General features: G+C 38.9%; 1 protein-coding gene across 2 annotated transcripts; it reads left to right on the top strand.

Annotated features, from left to right (window-relative positions):
* The first annotated feature begins 2,379 nt into the window (after positions 1-2,379).
* Positions 2,380-17,031, top strand: si:dkey-12h9.6 (macoilin-1). 2 transcript variants are annotated; one of them, XM_051960878.1, is made up of 11 exons: positions 2,380-2,711; positions 4,188-4,329; positions 4,477-4,603; positions 4,768-4,891; positions 5,221-5,393; positions 7,595-8,069; positions 8,151-8,309; positions 9,937-10,107; positions 11,461-11,587; positions 12,323-12,497; positions 14,216-17,031. In XM_051960878.1, exons 1-11 carry the CDS (start codon positions 2,635-2,637, stop codon positions 14,404-14,406), a joined length of 1,941 nt encoding a protein of 646 aa, XP_051816838.1. In that variant the 5' UTR covers positions 2,380-2,634; the 3' UTR covers positions 14,407-17,031. The 2 variants fall into 2 exon arrangements, with proteins under 2 accessions (XP_051816838.1, XP_051816839.1); XM_051960879.1 differs by lacking the exon at positions 2,380-2,711 and adding an exon at positions 3,791-4,029.
* The last annotated feature ends 663 nt before the right edge of the window (positions 17,032-17,694 follow it).

Genomic DNA, 17,694 nt, shown 5'->3' with positions numbered 1-17,694 from the left:
AAAAAATCAGTTTCTGTGCAGTAGGATGACTAAAAGAGTGTTCTTATATATTATACACAATACGATCTATTTTTATATTGTTGGTATAAAAATCTCAAAATAGTGATTATTGCAACTTCTAAGTAAAGAATCTCAGTACATCTCCTGCACTGTAGCGTTGTTCGGCATGGACATCTGAGACTTAAGGCCTGAATGTTTTATGAATAGCACCATATCTCAATACTTGTTTATTTATGCCTTAGACAACAGTCAAACCTCATAACTGCTCAGTATAGAAATTCTAAAGGTAGCAGCTGTTTTTTACGATACTATCCTCTGATATGTAAGAACAAATAAAGGCTATTATAATAAAGGTGATGTATTTTTTTTAACACAGATGTGAAGAGAAAGAAAAATGCAATATAAGTTCAAATCAGTGGTAAAAATAAATCCTGAGGTAAAAGGAAAAGTAGATAAGAGCAGAAAGAAAAGTACAGAAACACCTTCACATAAAGAAAAGATTCAGGAAAAAAGTTTTAAGGTGATGAAAGAAAGAGATGGAAAAAATCCAGTCACCATCAGTAACTCCTGCTTTTGCAGAAGGAATCTGAACTGAATCTGGTTCACAGAAGTTTTGTCCCTGACCACTTAGCTGTTTTTAATTAGTTATTTGTTTTGATTTATTATGTTTTCAGGCTTTGTCTTGCTCATCAGCTCCTGCATCTCTTCTCCTGGACTACTTAATGGCTCGCTCACTCATGTTCTTATTACAGAAAATTATTATCAATATAATGCTAATCTCCCTGCAGCTGGAAGCTAAGACGAGTATAGCTCAGAGGTTCTCAAACAGCTTGTCACAAGACACAGCTTTTATGAAAACAAGTATTATAACATATTAAATATGAATTTGCAAGTACAAATTCAATTTCATTAATTCTATTATGCTGTTGTTGTATAAGTCTAGCTGAAAACTGTGCCAGTATGAGAGTTAAGAAATCTCATACTAATATAATCAGGCCAGCATTTGGGCTCTGTACACTACCACAGTGGGTTTAAAATGAGAGAATCAATGTGTGCTTTAAGTGCAGACTTTCACCTTTTGTATGAGGGTATGTGCCTCCAATCAGAGGAACAGTGTAGGAATTACTACACATTTGATATGTGCCCTCATCTCTATTGCATTCAGTGAACCTTTTATATAACTGTTCCAATGAATGACCTGAGGTGGTCAGTAAGAATTCAGGGATGGCCATGGCTCTAACCAATATGACTGGATTTTTAAAGAAAATATTAAAAGTTTTACTGATATATATGTGATAGCTTTAGATATTTTTACTCATGTTTTGGAACAGTTTTACTCATTTTTTGAAAAAAAAAATTGACCTGTTTTAAAGTTTGAAAATGTGGATAAAATACATATTATCACAGTGAAACTTCTGTCCATATTTTCAACATTTTTGGGAAATCTTTGAATATTTTTTGGTGGAAAAAAAAGAAATGTTAAAAATGTTTCTTGAAGAACATTCACATTTTGGTTTTGGATTTTGGTTGATTTTTTAAAAAAAATGTTCTTAAAGAAAATATTAGAAGTTTTACTGATATATAGGTAATCGCTTTAGATATTTTTAGGAATTTTTGGGAAGATTTTTACTCATTTTTTGTAAATGTTTACAAGATTTTTCCTGCCAAATTTGGGGGATTTTTTTTAAATAAAATTTTCAAGGGAAACTTTTTAGGAATTATGAGTTTTCTTCCTGAAGGTTTTGGAAATTTTCAGAAATTTAGGGTATTTTTTGCTGAATGTTTGGATTTTTTTTCAGGCAAGGAAACAATATTTTTTTGGTGCCCGTAAATAAAGACAACAGGAGGGTTAATTTAAAAAAAAACCTGCAGCAAATAATTATAAATGTACTTTTATTTCTTAAGAACATTCACAAAAAAATCAACCAAAATCCAAAGAATTTTGCTGGATTTTGGTTGATTTTTTTTTTTTTGTGAATGTTCTTAAAGAAAATATTAGAAGTTTTACTGGTATATATGTAATCACTTTAGATATTTTTACTATTTTTTTGGAAAATTTTTACAAATTTTTTGTAAATATTTACAAGAATTTTCTTGCCAAATTTGGGGGAATTTTAAAATAAAATTTTTAAGGGAAACTTTTAGGAATTATGTGAGTTTTCTTCCTGAAGGTTTTGCAAATTTTCAGAAAGTTGGAGATTTTTTTTGCTGATTTTTTTTTTTTTAGACAAGGAAACAATATATTTTGGTGCCCGTAAATGAAGACAACAGGAGGGTTAATGAAACAAACAGTAACAAACAATAAATGTACCTTTGTTGTTGCATTTATTAATGAGCTATGTGTGCTGGTGTCGTTAATTATCACAGCACCTTCTTACAGTGTGTACAGTGTGTTCATCTGCTCCCCTCCTGCGATAAACACTTGTAGGTACAACCTCCACTGGGCATGCGCAGAGCGGCCGTCCTCCTGTATGCGCTCACAGACATCATCGCAGGTTGAAGTGAGCATCCTCGTCCGCCAGGAGGGTTTGTTTTATTTATCTCTGCCCTCCTTTTTTTCTTTTTTTTCTTTCCTCCTCCTCCGCTGCCGCCGCGGTGACAAACAAACAGCACGGAGGGAGCAGAAGCCATAAGATGAAGAAACGCTATGTGGACGCGAACAGGCTCCGGAAAATGAAGAAGCTGAAAATCACGGAGAAGCTGTCTGAGAGGTAGCTAGCGGCGCCGCCAGCCGCGGCAGCCCTGACGTCCGCTTTTGTTGTTCCGTGTCCGTCTTTGTGTGAATTTCAGCCGTCGTCATCCCGCTCACCTGTCCGCTCCCACATCCCGACACTCCGTCCGCCTTCACCCCGACCGGTCCGGAGCTTTAATGAGCCTCAATGCGGCTCAATTCAGCGGCAGGAAAAAATAAAAAGCGTTGAGTTAGTTTGAACCTGCGTTGTTTACTGAAAGACAAGAAACCAGCAGCTGTGCAAGTTGACGTCGGCCTGCTTTGCATTCATTCCGCTTCTCCTCCATCCTCCTGTCTTAATTGTGTGCATGCTCTGAAAAATATCAGCTATATTTTCCTGTGTGGCTGAATTAAAACGGCTGATTTTGCACATAAAATCACCTCCAGACGCATTCCAGACCAGAAAAAGAATGCCACGCAAGAAAGAAACCACTTGTTTTCAATGTGCATCTTTTTTTTTTTTATTAAAGCAAGACAAAGCATGAAAGCCACGCTATTTATATACAAGATTTAACCACTGCCTTGTTTTCGGGAGGTTTTCCTGAATTTGCATGCTGGATAATTATTACATTCTAGCTTTTTTATGTGCTTTATTGCGGTCTTTTGCGGGATGATTTGCATGCTTGATTGCATTCATAGAATACCAGACATATTGATTCTGCTGGAAATGGCAGATTAGAACTTGCATGATGAACCTTTATCTTTTCCCCCACTGTTAAAGAATAAATGTTGCTTTTATTTGCTGCCACTTAAATACATAGAAAAACTCCTCCAGTAGCATTATGTGGAAAATATGAATTTGTTTTAACAATATAACATACTGTTTGAGGTGCATTTTAGCCTAAATAGTGTCTTTTATTGTTGTTGGGCAACTTGCATGCTTTGTGGCTATGTTAGAATTGCATTTAAGTGCGTAAAAGAGGAATTTTGATCCCCTTTTGTTCCCATCATTCCCCCGCATTTAATCAATATTCTGTAATAAATTTAATGTGGGATAACATACACCTAAAATACAAATACATGTGCGATAAACTGATGTGCAGCGCTTAAATTTAATATTAAAAAGGCAAATCTGAAGTTGCAGTAGGATGCCGTGGTGCTCCCTCTCTCCTCCGGATGAAATATTGCCATGGTTACCAAACAAAGAAGGGCCGATGTGATAGCAGCCTATGGATGAGCAGAACAAAGGAGGAAGCCTCAGCTCCTGTTTGGCTTGTGGTCGCCTCATAAAATGAGGGAACAGTCATTGTTCTTAAAAGGACTCGCTGTGTTTTTCAGATGTAGCTGCTCAATTATAGGTCCACTAACGTCGTATTTGATTGTGTTTGTGTTTAATGTCTGACTTGGGAAGCTTAAATGCCGTTATTTGAACACATCCACGTGCTCACGTTTGATGTGTAGTTACACTGAAGGTGGCTGGTTTTATTTTGTTTGTAATTTCTGCGTGTCTTTGCAGCGCCTACACCTTCCTGAAGTTCATGGTGATGTGGACGCTGGTGCTGCTGGCGGATTTCATCCTTGAATTCAGACTGGAGTATTTGTGGCCATGCTGGCTCTTCTTTGGGAGCGTGTACACCACTTTCCACTGCCACGGGCTGGTGAGGACTCCTGCTGTGTGATTTCATATTCCATGCAGCGGCCTGATGCTGATAATCCAGCCAGTGCTGTGTAGCGATGCTGGCATTCAGACAGACCATGAGTGAATTCAGTGCATTTTACTGAATGTGTTTTCTGTTTGCTTTCAGGTTATTTGTGTTGTTTTTGTTTGTGCTGCCTTCACTCTGGACATCTTTTGTTTAATTTTTGTTCCTTTGCACTGGCTGTTCTTTGTGGCGAGCACCTATGTATTATTCAATTACATATGGCACACAGGTGAGTTCATCTTTACTTGATCGTTTTTTGCACTTTTCCCAACACATATGGCAAAATATGCCAAACTCTGTTCCTCTTATAAGAATTAATCTGTTTGTAGTGGTATGCTTTTGAATTTGTGTGCCAGTATTCCTCCATCGTGATTTTTTTCAATTTTCCCTTAGAAAAAGGCATCTGTATATCGACGGTGTCTCTGTGGATTCTGCTGGTTTACACTGAGGCGTCGCTTCGGCTCAAAGACCTTAAAACCTCTCATGCTAACCTGTCTCATCTTTTTGCTGCACACTGGTATGTTGGTTGGACACAAATACCCCTTTAGCAGGATTTAATGCTTCCATTAAACAGATTTATGACAGTGGAGCTGAGCTGATAGCTTCTTTTATCATGCCTGGACCATTTGTCCGCAACATTGATTAGATCTATGAATTAAATTAATCCTTTTCCACCTACTGGCTAATGACGATGCGAGCTGCTCACGTGTACAAATACACGTACATTTCTCATTAGAGGAGTAATTAATGTCAGGTTCTGATGCTGTTTGTGATAAACCAAGCTGTGCTTTTTTTTTCCTTTACTGTATTCTAACTTCCCTGTTTTCCGTCTATGTTCGCTTTCAGTATCGGATATCCTGTAGTTTATCTGGGGTTCGATGCCACCTGCTACTTCACCAACATCTTTAAGCTGCGCATACAAAAAGCTGTGCAGAGTGAGAACGACTTCCACATGCACCTCCTTCAGCACTCGCTGCCTCCAGGCCTGCAGGTTTACCCCAAGACCGCCACAGATGGCGGTAAGTCGGTGCACCTGCACCATCCTCTCATTTACATTTTTAGTGTCTTCAGCACTTTTAACTTTCCTTTGTTTTAGTCAGTCTTCTTTTTCTGCTGTTTCTCAGATCAGAGGGTTTAGTTTCTGGAGGTGATGCTTTATTGTTTGGTTGATCCACACCCAAAGCAGCAACATGAGCTGGTTAATGCAACAGTGTTTTTAGACATTGGCGATAAAAATAACAATAGCTGGGGTTGAAACAGAGGCGTTAGAATAATGTGCTGTGTGTCTTAACCATCAGGCCACTCATTTTAAGCGCTCCAGTGACGTGGGTGTTTGTTGAACTTAGTGTTGTGTTTTAAAAATGTCCATCCATCCTTCATCTATGCACCACTTAATCATCATTAGGGTCGCTGGAGTCTATCCCAGCTGACGTGGGGTTAAGATGGGACACCCTGGACAGGTCGTCAGTCTGTCACAGAGATCTTCTAGCTGCAAGGCGAAAGTGCTAACCACCATTCCACTGTGCAGCCCCGTCTTAACAAACATTAAAAACAAAATGGACATTGTTAGAAGACCGTTAATATTCAAATGCATTAGTAAAATAGTTCATTTTGATGCTTCACTCTTGTTCAGGCTCTGAGGTGGCAGCCCGATCTCACGAGGATTCGTGAAACTGTCACGTAAATTTTTGTTTCGGTTTTGTGCGCACCAACACGATTTCGTCATGTTTTTCGTGCCGCTCACCACGAAATGCGCACCAATGTATTTTAAACGGCGGACTTTTCGTGCCACTCAGAACGTATTTCAAACGAATGGGTATATTATATTTTTAATGTAAAACCGTGGCGAATCCAACGCTATATTTTGCATGACATCGTCCCTAACCATAACCCGGTGGTACACTTACCAATTTGCATAGGAATTTAAAGAATGTCCGACGGCCGCAAACGCGATCACACAAGCAGTATACGCCGATGTGACAGCTTAGATCGTCATGAATCCGCCGGTATAAACCACTTTCAGATGTGATTACCACAGCGGGTTTCGTTGTGAGCAACACGAAAAACATTTCGTGGTGAGCGGCACGAAAAACATGATGAAATCGTGTTGGTGCGCACGAAACCGAAACAAAAATTTACGTGACAGTTTCACGAATCCCCGTGAGACCGGGTTGGAGGTGGAGTTTTTGTGAATCAGGCTATGCAAACATAAAACATGCGCTCCTTTTGTTTGATTTAAACTCCTAGTTCAGGCAGCTGCAAATAACTTGACTACACAAGTGTCATCTGAACCAGGTATGGGCACAATAAGCTAACGTTGCTCATTCTGTCATATCTTCATTTGTTCTTGTCTGGTATAAATGGAGTATTCCAGCCATTTATTATTACTTTACATTTAGGTGAAGTTAGGGGATCCACATAAAATAGATTTAAGAAAGAGGAGACAGAATCGAAGCAGCAGGTCCTGGGTTTAATCCGTAGCGCTGGTCAAGGTTAGAAAAACAGTGATTCTTAAATTTACTGTGACTCAGAGTGACTTCTTCACAACTACAGGAGACATTTTACTAAAATCAGATTAATATATCAGTCTGCCTATATTAGCCTGTAACACATGCATTAGTATTTTTATGTGTCTTGTTTGGTATGCAGCAATATTAAAAATATATTTTTCAACAATGCAGAAAAAGATGCTTTTGGTCATTTAGGAGTCATCCCACAGTTTGTCCAGCAGAGCAGCTCTCTCTCCATTGTTTAATGTCACATCGTATGCCTGATTGTCAAACTTAAAGAAACTACTTAGCTTTGCGTATTAGCATTACATTTAACTGTCAAGTGTGGTTAGTTTTGAAACTGACTGTCATGAATATTTTCCTTGACGTCAAGTATAATAGTTTAATCTGGAGTCATTAAACCCTAGTAGAATAGAAATAGAATAGAATGTTTTTTATTGTCATTATACACACAATGCACAACAAAATTAAAAGACAACTCTTGAAGTGCCAGTACAAATAAGACAAATGGATTAAAAAAAGTATGAATACATACAAAAGACAGCAGAAAGATAATCATATAGCCTCAACACTAACCTGTGTCAGTGGTTGTCATACCAAACAAACCTCAATTATTGTCAATGTTCTTTAAAAGTGGCAGTTTTTCTGCAGAGCTGGTTTCCTAGTGGTGCAATGAAATTAACATTATTTTTTTCCTGCCACTTTTGCAGGTTCAAAATGGAAGGCCAAGCCTGAGTCGAGTCAGTACCAGTGTCAGAACGACGCTGTGGTGGCTCACGACGAGGCCCACACTGTGGACTGCCTCCAGATCCGCAGTGAGGAGAGATCAGCAGAGAAAGGCTCGCAGGAGGTGAGGTCAGCTGAATCGAACCGTCGACCGTCATCATCATCATCCAAGCCCGGTGTGGCCGAGTCCAAAGACCTGCTTCACAGCGGGGCGGGAGGACCGGAGCCATCCTCAACCCCAGACAACCTACCTCAAGAGGAGCACGGAAGCAAAGCCACACGGGCGGCTAAGAGCTCCTCCCCGAAAGCCCGCAGAGGCAGCACGAACACTCCTTCACCACCCGCAGGAAGGACGGAGAAGAAACCGAGATCCAGCTCCAAAACAATCAGCCCCAACAGGGATGCAGCAGATAAGGGCACGGCAGCGGCTCACAACTACCACGCTGAACAGATAAACAAGTATGCCGCCATTCGTTTCAGTTCAGCTGAATGTGATGGTGAAATCGGTGCTAAAAAAAAAAGTGTTTTCCTGTCCGTCAGGCTGGATCAGGAGCTGAGGAGGCTGAAGGGCGAGCTGCAGACGAGTAGGCAGAGCGAACAGGAGCTGCGAAGTCACATCTGCAACCTCACCAACAGCGAGAGGAGCCTGAGACCAGAAGTTTCTCTGCTCAGGCAGTCCAACATGCTGCTCCAGAGCAAGTGAGTGATCCGCCAAAACCCACTGGGGAGAGCTCGTCTTCAGCTCCGTCTGTGGGCTGATTTACACATTACATCAGCCTATTAATACCAAGCAGGGATGGGTGAGGGCGGAAACGCTGCTGGAACGTATTAGACACACAAACAGCGTTTTAGGTAGACAGATAAGTAGTCCTGTTTTAGAGGAGGGCGCCATCAAACATCACAAAAAGGCATGTTTTATACAGATGTGTGTGTGTGTTTCTTTCAAAACGCTCCACCTAAAGCCTGCCCTGTTTCCACTTCCAGCTATGTTTATTTTTATTGTGGATTATTCTGATTGTTTATTCCCTAATTTATCAAACATGGTTGTAAGTAAAATGTCAGAAATAATAACTGACATTGATACAAAATGTTTCATGTGAACAGCAGACAGTTATTCTCAAAATATTCTCAGTTTGCTGTCATTCAACACTTAGAGTAAGCACAATGTTTGAGGAGCTCTTACCAGAAATGTTTCTGTATCTTTATATTTTAAATTAATTGTCATTTATTCACATGTTGGTCAATTAATGAATTAACCCTCCTGTTGTCTTCATTTATGGGCACCAAAAAATATTGTTTCCTTGTCTGAAAAAATCCAAAAATCTAGCAAAAATATTTCCTCAAATTTCTGAAAATTTGCAAAACCTTCAGGAAGAAAATTCCATTCATCATTTAAAAGTTTTAATTAAAAAATCACCCCAAATTTGGCACAAAAATTCTTGTAAATATTTTTTAAAAATGAGTAAAATCTTCCAAAAAAATCCTAAAAATATCCAAAGTGATTACATATTTATCAGTAAAACTTCTATGATTTTCTTTAAGAACATTCACAAAAAATTTAACCAAGATCCAGCGAAATTCGCTGGATTTTGGTTGATTTTTTTTGTGTGAATGTTCTAAAGAAACATTTTTAACTTTTCTTTTTTTCCACTAAAAAATATTCAGAGATTTTCCGAAAATGTTTAAAATGTAGACATCAGAAGTTTCACTGTGATAATAGTGTTTTTGCCCACATTTTCAAACTTTAAAACAGGTCAATTTTGACCCGTAGGACGACACGAGTGTTAATTAATCACCTATTTTGGGTCCAGCTAATATTCTGTCTTGGTCATTTAAATTTTTTACATCCAGCTGAACAAATTGGTACAAAATTCCAACTTAAACTCAGGCTTTTTGTGTTCATGTATTTTCATTTGTACAGGAGTAAAAATGTACCCCCACTCCCACACGTCCTCCAATATGTGACTCCACAGTTTTATCTGCGAAAACAGATTAGCACTCTAAGCACATTTAGAGCCGGGAAAAAATGGCTTGGTTACTTTCACAGTAACCAAGTTCTCCGTACACACTTACCACATCAAAGCCTCGTTCACCAGCCAGAGGCCCTAAGTCGTGTTTGAGAAGAGCACGTTATGCAGTTTTGATCAGCACCACCAGCTTTGATAAGAGATGCTCCAGTTTTTAAAGGAAGGTGGTCTCCAGTGACTTAGCAGCAACAAAGATGATGAGCAACGCTTTTAACATTTCATGTCTGTTTTTGAAGTCGGCTGAGACTGAGTCTATTTACGTGTGGCAGTAACCCATTTATTTTCTGTCTTCTTCCCAGGATTCTGTGCTTGACTAAAACCAAGCAGAGGGACAAGCAGACCAGTGCGATGCTGGAGAAGAAGACCAGAGTGGAGGCAGAGGCCAGAATCTCTGCTGAGAAACAGTTGGCTGAGCTTCAGGCTCAGAAACTGGAGGAGGCGGCGAGCACAGCACGGAGCTTAACAAACAGGTAAATCACACCTGCCAGACCTTTAAATTCCCTGTCAGTGAAGTGATTTGGTGCCCGGAAAATTAATCTGCATCTACATTTGCATCCTACTGACTAAAAATAAGTGTTGCTTTGAGTGCATCAGCCAAACATTTGAAGAAATAGTTTGAATTCTGCTTATTTGCTTTCTTGCCGATGAGTAAATCAACACTAGTCTAATATCAGTTATGCTCACATCTCAAATTGTCGTTTCTTTCATTTGTGTGTCCCAACTGTTTCTTAAAAGCCAATGCGTGTAGACAGGAAATAGATCAGGACAACACACGTCTCTTAAAACCATAAACTGAAGATCATACTTGCAGTTTTTTACTGTAGTATATAGTCCTTCACCTCTATGGAAACAGCACAACCGTGGCTAGAATGAGAGAGAACTCAAAAGTGTTCTTTTTACTTGTTTGTTTGCAGTAATACACAGTTAGAAATCATAAAAAGGAAAAAAATACAGTTGAATTTCATAGATATTTGATTTTACAAAGAACAGCATTTTCCAAGTGTTAATGTGTTACCAGCACTGGAAAAATGCTCTCTCCACATACTATAGATATTTTAGCACTGTAATTTGTTTCTGTACTTGTTTTTTATCTGCTCTGCGGTTCAGATGATTTTTGGTTGCAGATGAGTCACTAACGGCTTCTCGGTTGTGCTGAAGAGCACAGAATTTTTCTGTTTTTAAGAGAAAATGGTTACTGCAATGGCATATTTTTACATGAAACTCGTAGAATAAAGAGATTTTGGTTATTTTAGTTTTGTTTTATTTTCATTATGGGAATACCACAACATCGAGTAGATCCAGGACTGTCAGAAAGCGCAAAATCGGACTTGTTTCTAGCTCTAATTATCGTGGCATTTTGGCAATTATAAAAACAAAACAAAAACGTTTTTAAACCCACCAGTCTCCAGTGAAAGCAATGAAATATGACGTGCTGAATTATGGACATTTGAAGTGCTTTAAATAGAGCCAGGGAAGTTGTTGCTCCCAGTTTTCAGTCTTTGTGCTAAGCTAAGCTAAGCTAACCGGCTGCTTTCTGCAGTCAGGTATTTATTACACAGATATTAGGATTACATTCTGCTCTCTGCAAAAAAGCCTATAAGCAACACACAAACGCACATTCTTCGCTGACTGGTAACATGTTTACTTGCTTCTTTTCTACCCATCTTCATTAGATGTGCTGGAAATGAAAGCAATCACAAATGTACAGAAATGCCAATGAAATGTCATGTTTCTTTCTGTGTAAACTGGTCTTCATTTCTAATCAATCCCCCCCACCTCTTACCACTCAAAACTGCTGTTTTCTCCATCTCCTCCTACACCAGGCAGGAACACTGTGAAACCCAAATGTTAAGGAAAAGGGTTAAAGATCTAGAGACAGAGTACAAACAACTACAGCTGGAGTATCAAGTGAAAGAGAGTCGTGTGGTAGATCTAGAGAGTGATGTTGAGGTATCTTTTTAACTCTCTTTGGGAATGAACCTGTGAGTTTAAGTGTCTGTGAGTCTCCAGTGGTCCGGTTGTCCTCAGTTTGGTCATGAAGTAGTTGTTGCTGTTTGAGTTGTCTCTGCTTTTGTTTTACATGTGTGTAATTCTTTTTGTTGTAAGAGAGAAAATCGAATGGTCGTCATTGGGACATTTAGTGTGTTTGTAATCTATTTTATTTTGGCCTGCCATCAACATATTGCACCTTGTCATCACATCAGTATTAATGTATGGATGTGTACGTTGTCGTACTGTGTGGCATTTGATTTCATTTTAGTGACATACTCTCCATGAAGCATGCTGAATCAGAAGCCCGGTCGTTCATTAAAACATCGCACTACTTTATACAATTCAGGCCACCTTTCACAAAATGAGAGAAAACACTGACGTTAACACAGAAAGAATCATCTTTTTAAAGGATCTCACTGTTAGTGTGCAGCTTTTCCATGTTTTCTGAATGGTCGGCCGGTTCATCATCAGTGTGTGGAAGCTGTTTTCTCTGTGGCGCCTTGGTTCCCCGAGTCAACCCACTGAAATCCATCAACACAAACTGAAGCTCTGACTGTAAATTTCATAAAAAGATGCTTGGGAAACCAAAGCGCCGACTCCCTCAGGTGGTCACCGCAGGAGGTGTCACCGCCGCTCTGATGTTTTGCACTCGTTCTTACTGCTGATGTGTTGTTGTTTTTTTGTTGGATTCAGGCTTTGGGAAAGTACCGCTGTGTGGAGAAAGAGACGGACATGCTGCTGTCCACTCTGTCAGCCATGCAGGAGAAAGCTCAGCATCTGGAGTACAACCTGAGCGCTGAGACTCGCATCAAACTGGACCTTTTCTCTGCACTGGGAGACGCCCGCAGACAGCTGGAAATCGCTCAAGGTTCAGACTCTATTCCTAAATTTAACGAATTGTTCTGTCATCATATGACCTCGTTTTAAATTCCCATGGTGTGTGACTTTAAACTTCTTGCTACACTTATTTGGTTGATTTTTAGTCCTGTATGTTTGTTCATGTGTCTCTTAACAGGATCCCTAAAAAACTGGCATCAGATTGGTGATTTATGTTGAGTAAAAGTAGGCCAAGAACAAGGGATGAGGTTTTGATGAGGCTTTGGATCCAATAGCACCACTATGTGGCCACCAAGCACTTAATATTTTGGCTCCACTCCGTTTAGATTTCATTGCTTTCAGCCAAACATTTTTGGACCAATCATATTACAAATTCCATCCAGACTTCACCAGATATTATACATCATTTATCCGGATGACAAACCAAATTCTGCATCTGTTGTTTGATATCCCACTACCACGTTTCTACAATGTGGTCTTTTTTGTCATTAGCAAATCCTGCATCTATTAACTCTGATATGTGAGCGATTTGCATATAGATGGTGCTACGTAAGCGTGAATGATTATCAGCCTAAATTAGGTTGAAGTTTTTCACAGGAACCTTGGCTGCCGTTGGTCAGTTATGACAGTTTTGCTGCTAAAAATTACTTGAACATTATAATCTGTGCAAATGAATGCCGGTGTGGTTCTTAGTTTAGATTGTTTTTGTTTGTTTGCTTCCGTTTCTCCTTGTAAGTTTTCATTCTTCAGTCTTCTGAACCTTCCTGGGGGGCGTTTTTAGCTTCTGTCACATTTCTACTCACTGTCGGCTCATTTTTCACTGCAGTACAAAGTCGTGCACCTTTATGGAAACAGCACAACCATGACTAGAAGTAGAGAGAGCTCAAACATCGCATTTGTGTTGTATGACTCCGTTATGATGCCATAAATTATAGTAAGCAAAAAATGAAAGTAGGGCCAAACAAGTTATTCGAGTAATTCGATTACTAAAATTCCTTGAGGTATAATTCTCTGAATCGCGGCTTCATTTAATCCAATATATACTAGACCCCAGGTCACTAACTGCTGGACCGCGGTCTGAGTCTGGACACAGACTTTATTCCATACGGACTGGTTTCTATTTAAATTAAACTGTTTTAACCAACGCAGCTTTTCTACATCTTACAGATATTTTATAGCTCACACTTTTAAATAATTGGTTTCCATGCATTTCTTTTCTTTGCTCTGTAAACATCCTGCAGTTAAGCAGAAAAATGTCCCAATTTTGTCATTTGACTGTTTGTCACAGCTGAGTCGCTTGTGGCTTCTCGGTTGTGTCGAGGGACGTAGAATTTTTTATTTAGATTTTTTTAAAGGTGTCTGTTTACTGCAAAGTGTTCATTTTCTGAAATATTTTAAGCGAGACCTGCAGAATGAATTGATTTTGATGAAATACACAAATTTGAGCTCAGATTTTCCAGATGAAACATGAGACGTTCAAGAATCTTCAGAAAGTTGAAGATCTGATAGGGCTTCCTGCCACAGTTCCCGACAGATAAATGGTGTGGTTTGAATGATATTTGGTAAATTCAAGTCAGATGTAGTTTCCATGTGGACTGCAGGTGATGTTTGTTTTTTTTTGTAGGTGGAGAAACATAAATCTGATCTTTTTCCCAACACAGTGCATAAATGAATAGAAATCTTACTGTTTGTGGCTCCATCCAGTATCTGTGTCCTTATACGTGCTTTTGTCTCTCTATCTTTTGACAGATAAAGTGATGAAGCAGGACAGGGAGATCAGCGAGATGAAGCAGAAGATCGCGGAGGTGATGGCGGTCAGCCCCGGCGTGTCCTACATGGCTCCTCGGCCTCAGGTTCCTCAGTATCTCACCAAGCTGCTCAACTCTGAGCGCTACATGCTGAATCCACGGGCGCTGATGTACCAGTGTCTGAAGAAATAAGGGGGCGTCGTCGACTCCCGCCCGAACCTCCTCGTCAGACCCGGTGGAGTTCACCACAGAGCTAAATGACAGCGTGAAGTCGTCTAACTTCCAGCCATGAGTGGAAACCAGAACGAGCCTCCACAAGTCGAATGCCTTCTGCTGCACTGCTGGTGCTAAACTTGATATTATTCTGTATATTTCCTCCCGCGTGGGTCGAAGAGTTTCTCTCCAAAATGAGGTATCTTAATATGCAGAGCTGCTCGAGGCACAACTTTTATGTAGATGTGTACTTTTATCATCATCCGATACATAGTCAGCAGAGAAAAGCACAACACCACTGCTAATTCAGACCCTTGTAGATTCATCTGAGCGGAGTTCTGAGGTTGATATGTGACAATAAAGGAGAAAGAAGTAACAGTCCTGAGAAAACTGCTTCACTTTTAGCACCTGTAGGGGAAAAAAAAAAACATGTTGGATCAGGAAATGTGTTTAAAATTGTACTAAAAGATGCGTCTAGCTGTCATTGGAGGCCATAAACAAGTTCCCTGCTGCAGCTGTATCATGTTTCAAACCACTCTGTGGCAGTAAAACGAACCATTCAATATTATTTAGGACAGCAGAAGTATTGTAAACTTAAAAATAATAAATGTATCAAATTGCGTTTCTTTTAATAATTTCAATAATTTTCGCAATCTGCTGCAATATTGATTAAAACCTTTGTTTATCCCTTGATTCTCAGTGTTTGTTAGAGCAAAACCAAGAACCAAATAGACCATTCTTTCACAGCAGACATTCTAATCTGGTTGTGGGAAAAGCACAGCTGTTACTACGAACATTAACAATAGCTGTCCTCGGCTCAAGTGTCCCAGCAATATTAACCCTCCTGTTGTCTTCATTTATGGGCAACAAAAAAAATATTCTTTTCCGTGTTAGAAAAAAAAGTCAGAAAATTCAGCAAAAAAAAATCCCAAAATTTCTGAAAATGTGCAAAACCTTTAGGAAGAAAATTCCTTAAAAGTTTCCCTTAAAAGTTTTATTAAAAAAAAAAAACAAATTTGGCAAGAAAATTATTGTAAATATTTTCAAAAAATGAGTAAAAATCTTCCATAAAATGAGTAAAAATATCTAAACTGATTACATATACATCAGTAAAACTTCTAATATTTTCTTTAAGAACATCCACAAAAAAATCAACCAAAATCCAGCGAAATTCGCTGGATTTTGGTTGATTTTTTTGTGGATGTTCCTAAGAAGCATTTTTAGCATTTCTTTTTTTCCCCACCAAAAAATGTTCAAGGATTTCCCGAAAAATGTTGAAAATGTGGACCTCAGAAGTTTCACTGTGAAAATATATATTTCTTCCTACATTTTCAAACTTTAAACCAGATCAGTTTTGACCCGCAGGACGACACGAGGGTTAAGGCAGCATATCCAGGACCAGGACGCTGAAACCGAAGCAGCTAAACGGAATTCAGCCATTTCTTATTTAAACACCTGAGCTCCTGTGAAAAAGGGGGGCTTTTAAAAATGACACATTCTCAAGCATTTTAGCTTCCAAACTGCAGCAGATTCTGTTCAAATGTGTTCATTTACTTGAGAAATTGTGAACTGTATCTCGATATGATTATAGAGAAATTAAAAAAATGCTCATATTTCAATTGTCTCCAAATCCTAGTTAGTCGTGTTTATGGACTTGCAGTGCATTTTAAATATTAAAATATGTCTTTATTGGATAAAATACAAATATTAGATTGAAAACAATATTCTGTACACGTTCCTCTCAAAGCATATTTAACGAAATTTGTAAGGCAATTATTGTCTGTGCCTGTAAATAGAGAATTAAGACTATTTGAATTGTGCTGAAGTTGTCAGTGTTTTGGAATGAGGCCCTTCAGAGTTGGAATATTTCGTCTTTGTATGAAGCCTCCCGGCTGCAGTCTGGGAGCACAGCTGTAATGTTTTATTGTCTAAAAGTTGAGGAGGCGCTCAGTTTGAGCTGCGACAGCTAACGGCTACATTTTGATGTTTGGCAGCTCTTGGAACTTCTGGAAAGCGACTCTTTGTTTGACAGAATTCGACTGTCCGAGGGTCAGGAGTGGAGTTGTGAATAACAAGGAATGACCAAACATGGCTCATGAATTTCATTACTGTGCCTATATACATTACTTTCAACCTGGGAAGTAAAAACACAAATTAAATGTGAAAGAGTAATGTGTTTGAATTGAAGTGCTATGTACTGTTTTTGTAGTTTTTGTTCCATTTTTTTACTCGGTGTACAGAATTGAAAATACCCAAACACTCATGAACTGGATGTCGCCATTTTTTTGGTAGCTTTTTATTTAAAGCGTGTTTCTAGGGTGTTTTATATCCCCCCCCCCAAAAAAATATTTTTTAGTCTCGCTGTACTTCTATTATACTGCTGTAATTTTGTACGGCAACGTGTTTGTCAGCATGAAATGTGTTTTCTTCAACTGTTATTTGAGCACACATTGTGACTTTGCGTACATGAATATACTTGTACAAGGGCTACCGTTTCTTAACATTTTGAACAAATAATTGTGAATTGGAGCTGTGACGCTCTGAGGCCAGAGGTCACGCTCCTGATACACCAGGAATGGGTTTTGTATAAATAATTGAATTGAATTTTGTCTCATTTGTGTGTTTGTGTGCAGATTATTTCACTTCAGAGCCATTTACAGTTTCATTTTGTGATTTTGGACATCAGACTACATCAAAATCTGCAGGATAATGGCTTTCAAATTTTATTTTTCGAAATTTCTTACCTAAAACCTTCTCGTACCAGATTGACAAAGAGATGCTCCTTGTCTATTTTATTTCAACATTTAAACTGAAACTGCAGGAAAGAAAATATAGTGCAAACTTTAGTCTTTTTCTTTCTTTTACATTCATTCTAAGCCAGAACCACTGAACTAAGGCACTGAACACCTGAGGAACATAGTTTTGTAGATGTTTATGTACATTATATTTCAGAAAATGATGAAATTACTGTTGTTTTCAACCATTACCAACCACAGTACTGGAATTTAAACATGCTCAGAGTAGCGTTTACATACATGTGAAAACCTGCTTGTCTGCCTCGTTCTGGCAGCTTGTGGTGGCTCAACAACTCATACACTTTAGATTCCTACTTTCTCCTTTATTTTGACACCTGCCTGTATATAACCAAAGAACAGTGGATGAAGGGCATGTTTCACCTCATTTTATTCCTCCAAACAGCCAAAGCACAGACGAGCTGTAGTGCACTGAACTGGTCTGTTTGACTGTTCGACTTCCAGCAGTACAAAG

This window comes from Acanthochromis polyacanthus, chromosome 16 (genome assembly GCF_021347895.1).
Source record: "Acanthochromis polyacanthus isolate Apoly-LR-REF ecotype Palm Island chromosome 16, KAUST_Apoly_ChrSc, whole genome shotgun sequence".
NCBI lineage: Eukaryota > Metazoa > Chordata > Actinopteri > Pomacentridae > Acanthochromis > Acanthochromis polyacanthus.
This window is presented reverse-complemented; position numbering and strand designations above follow the sequence as displayed.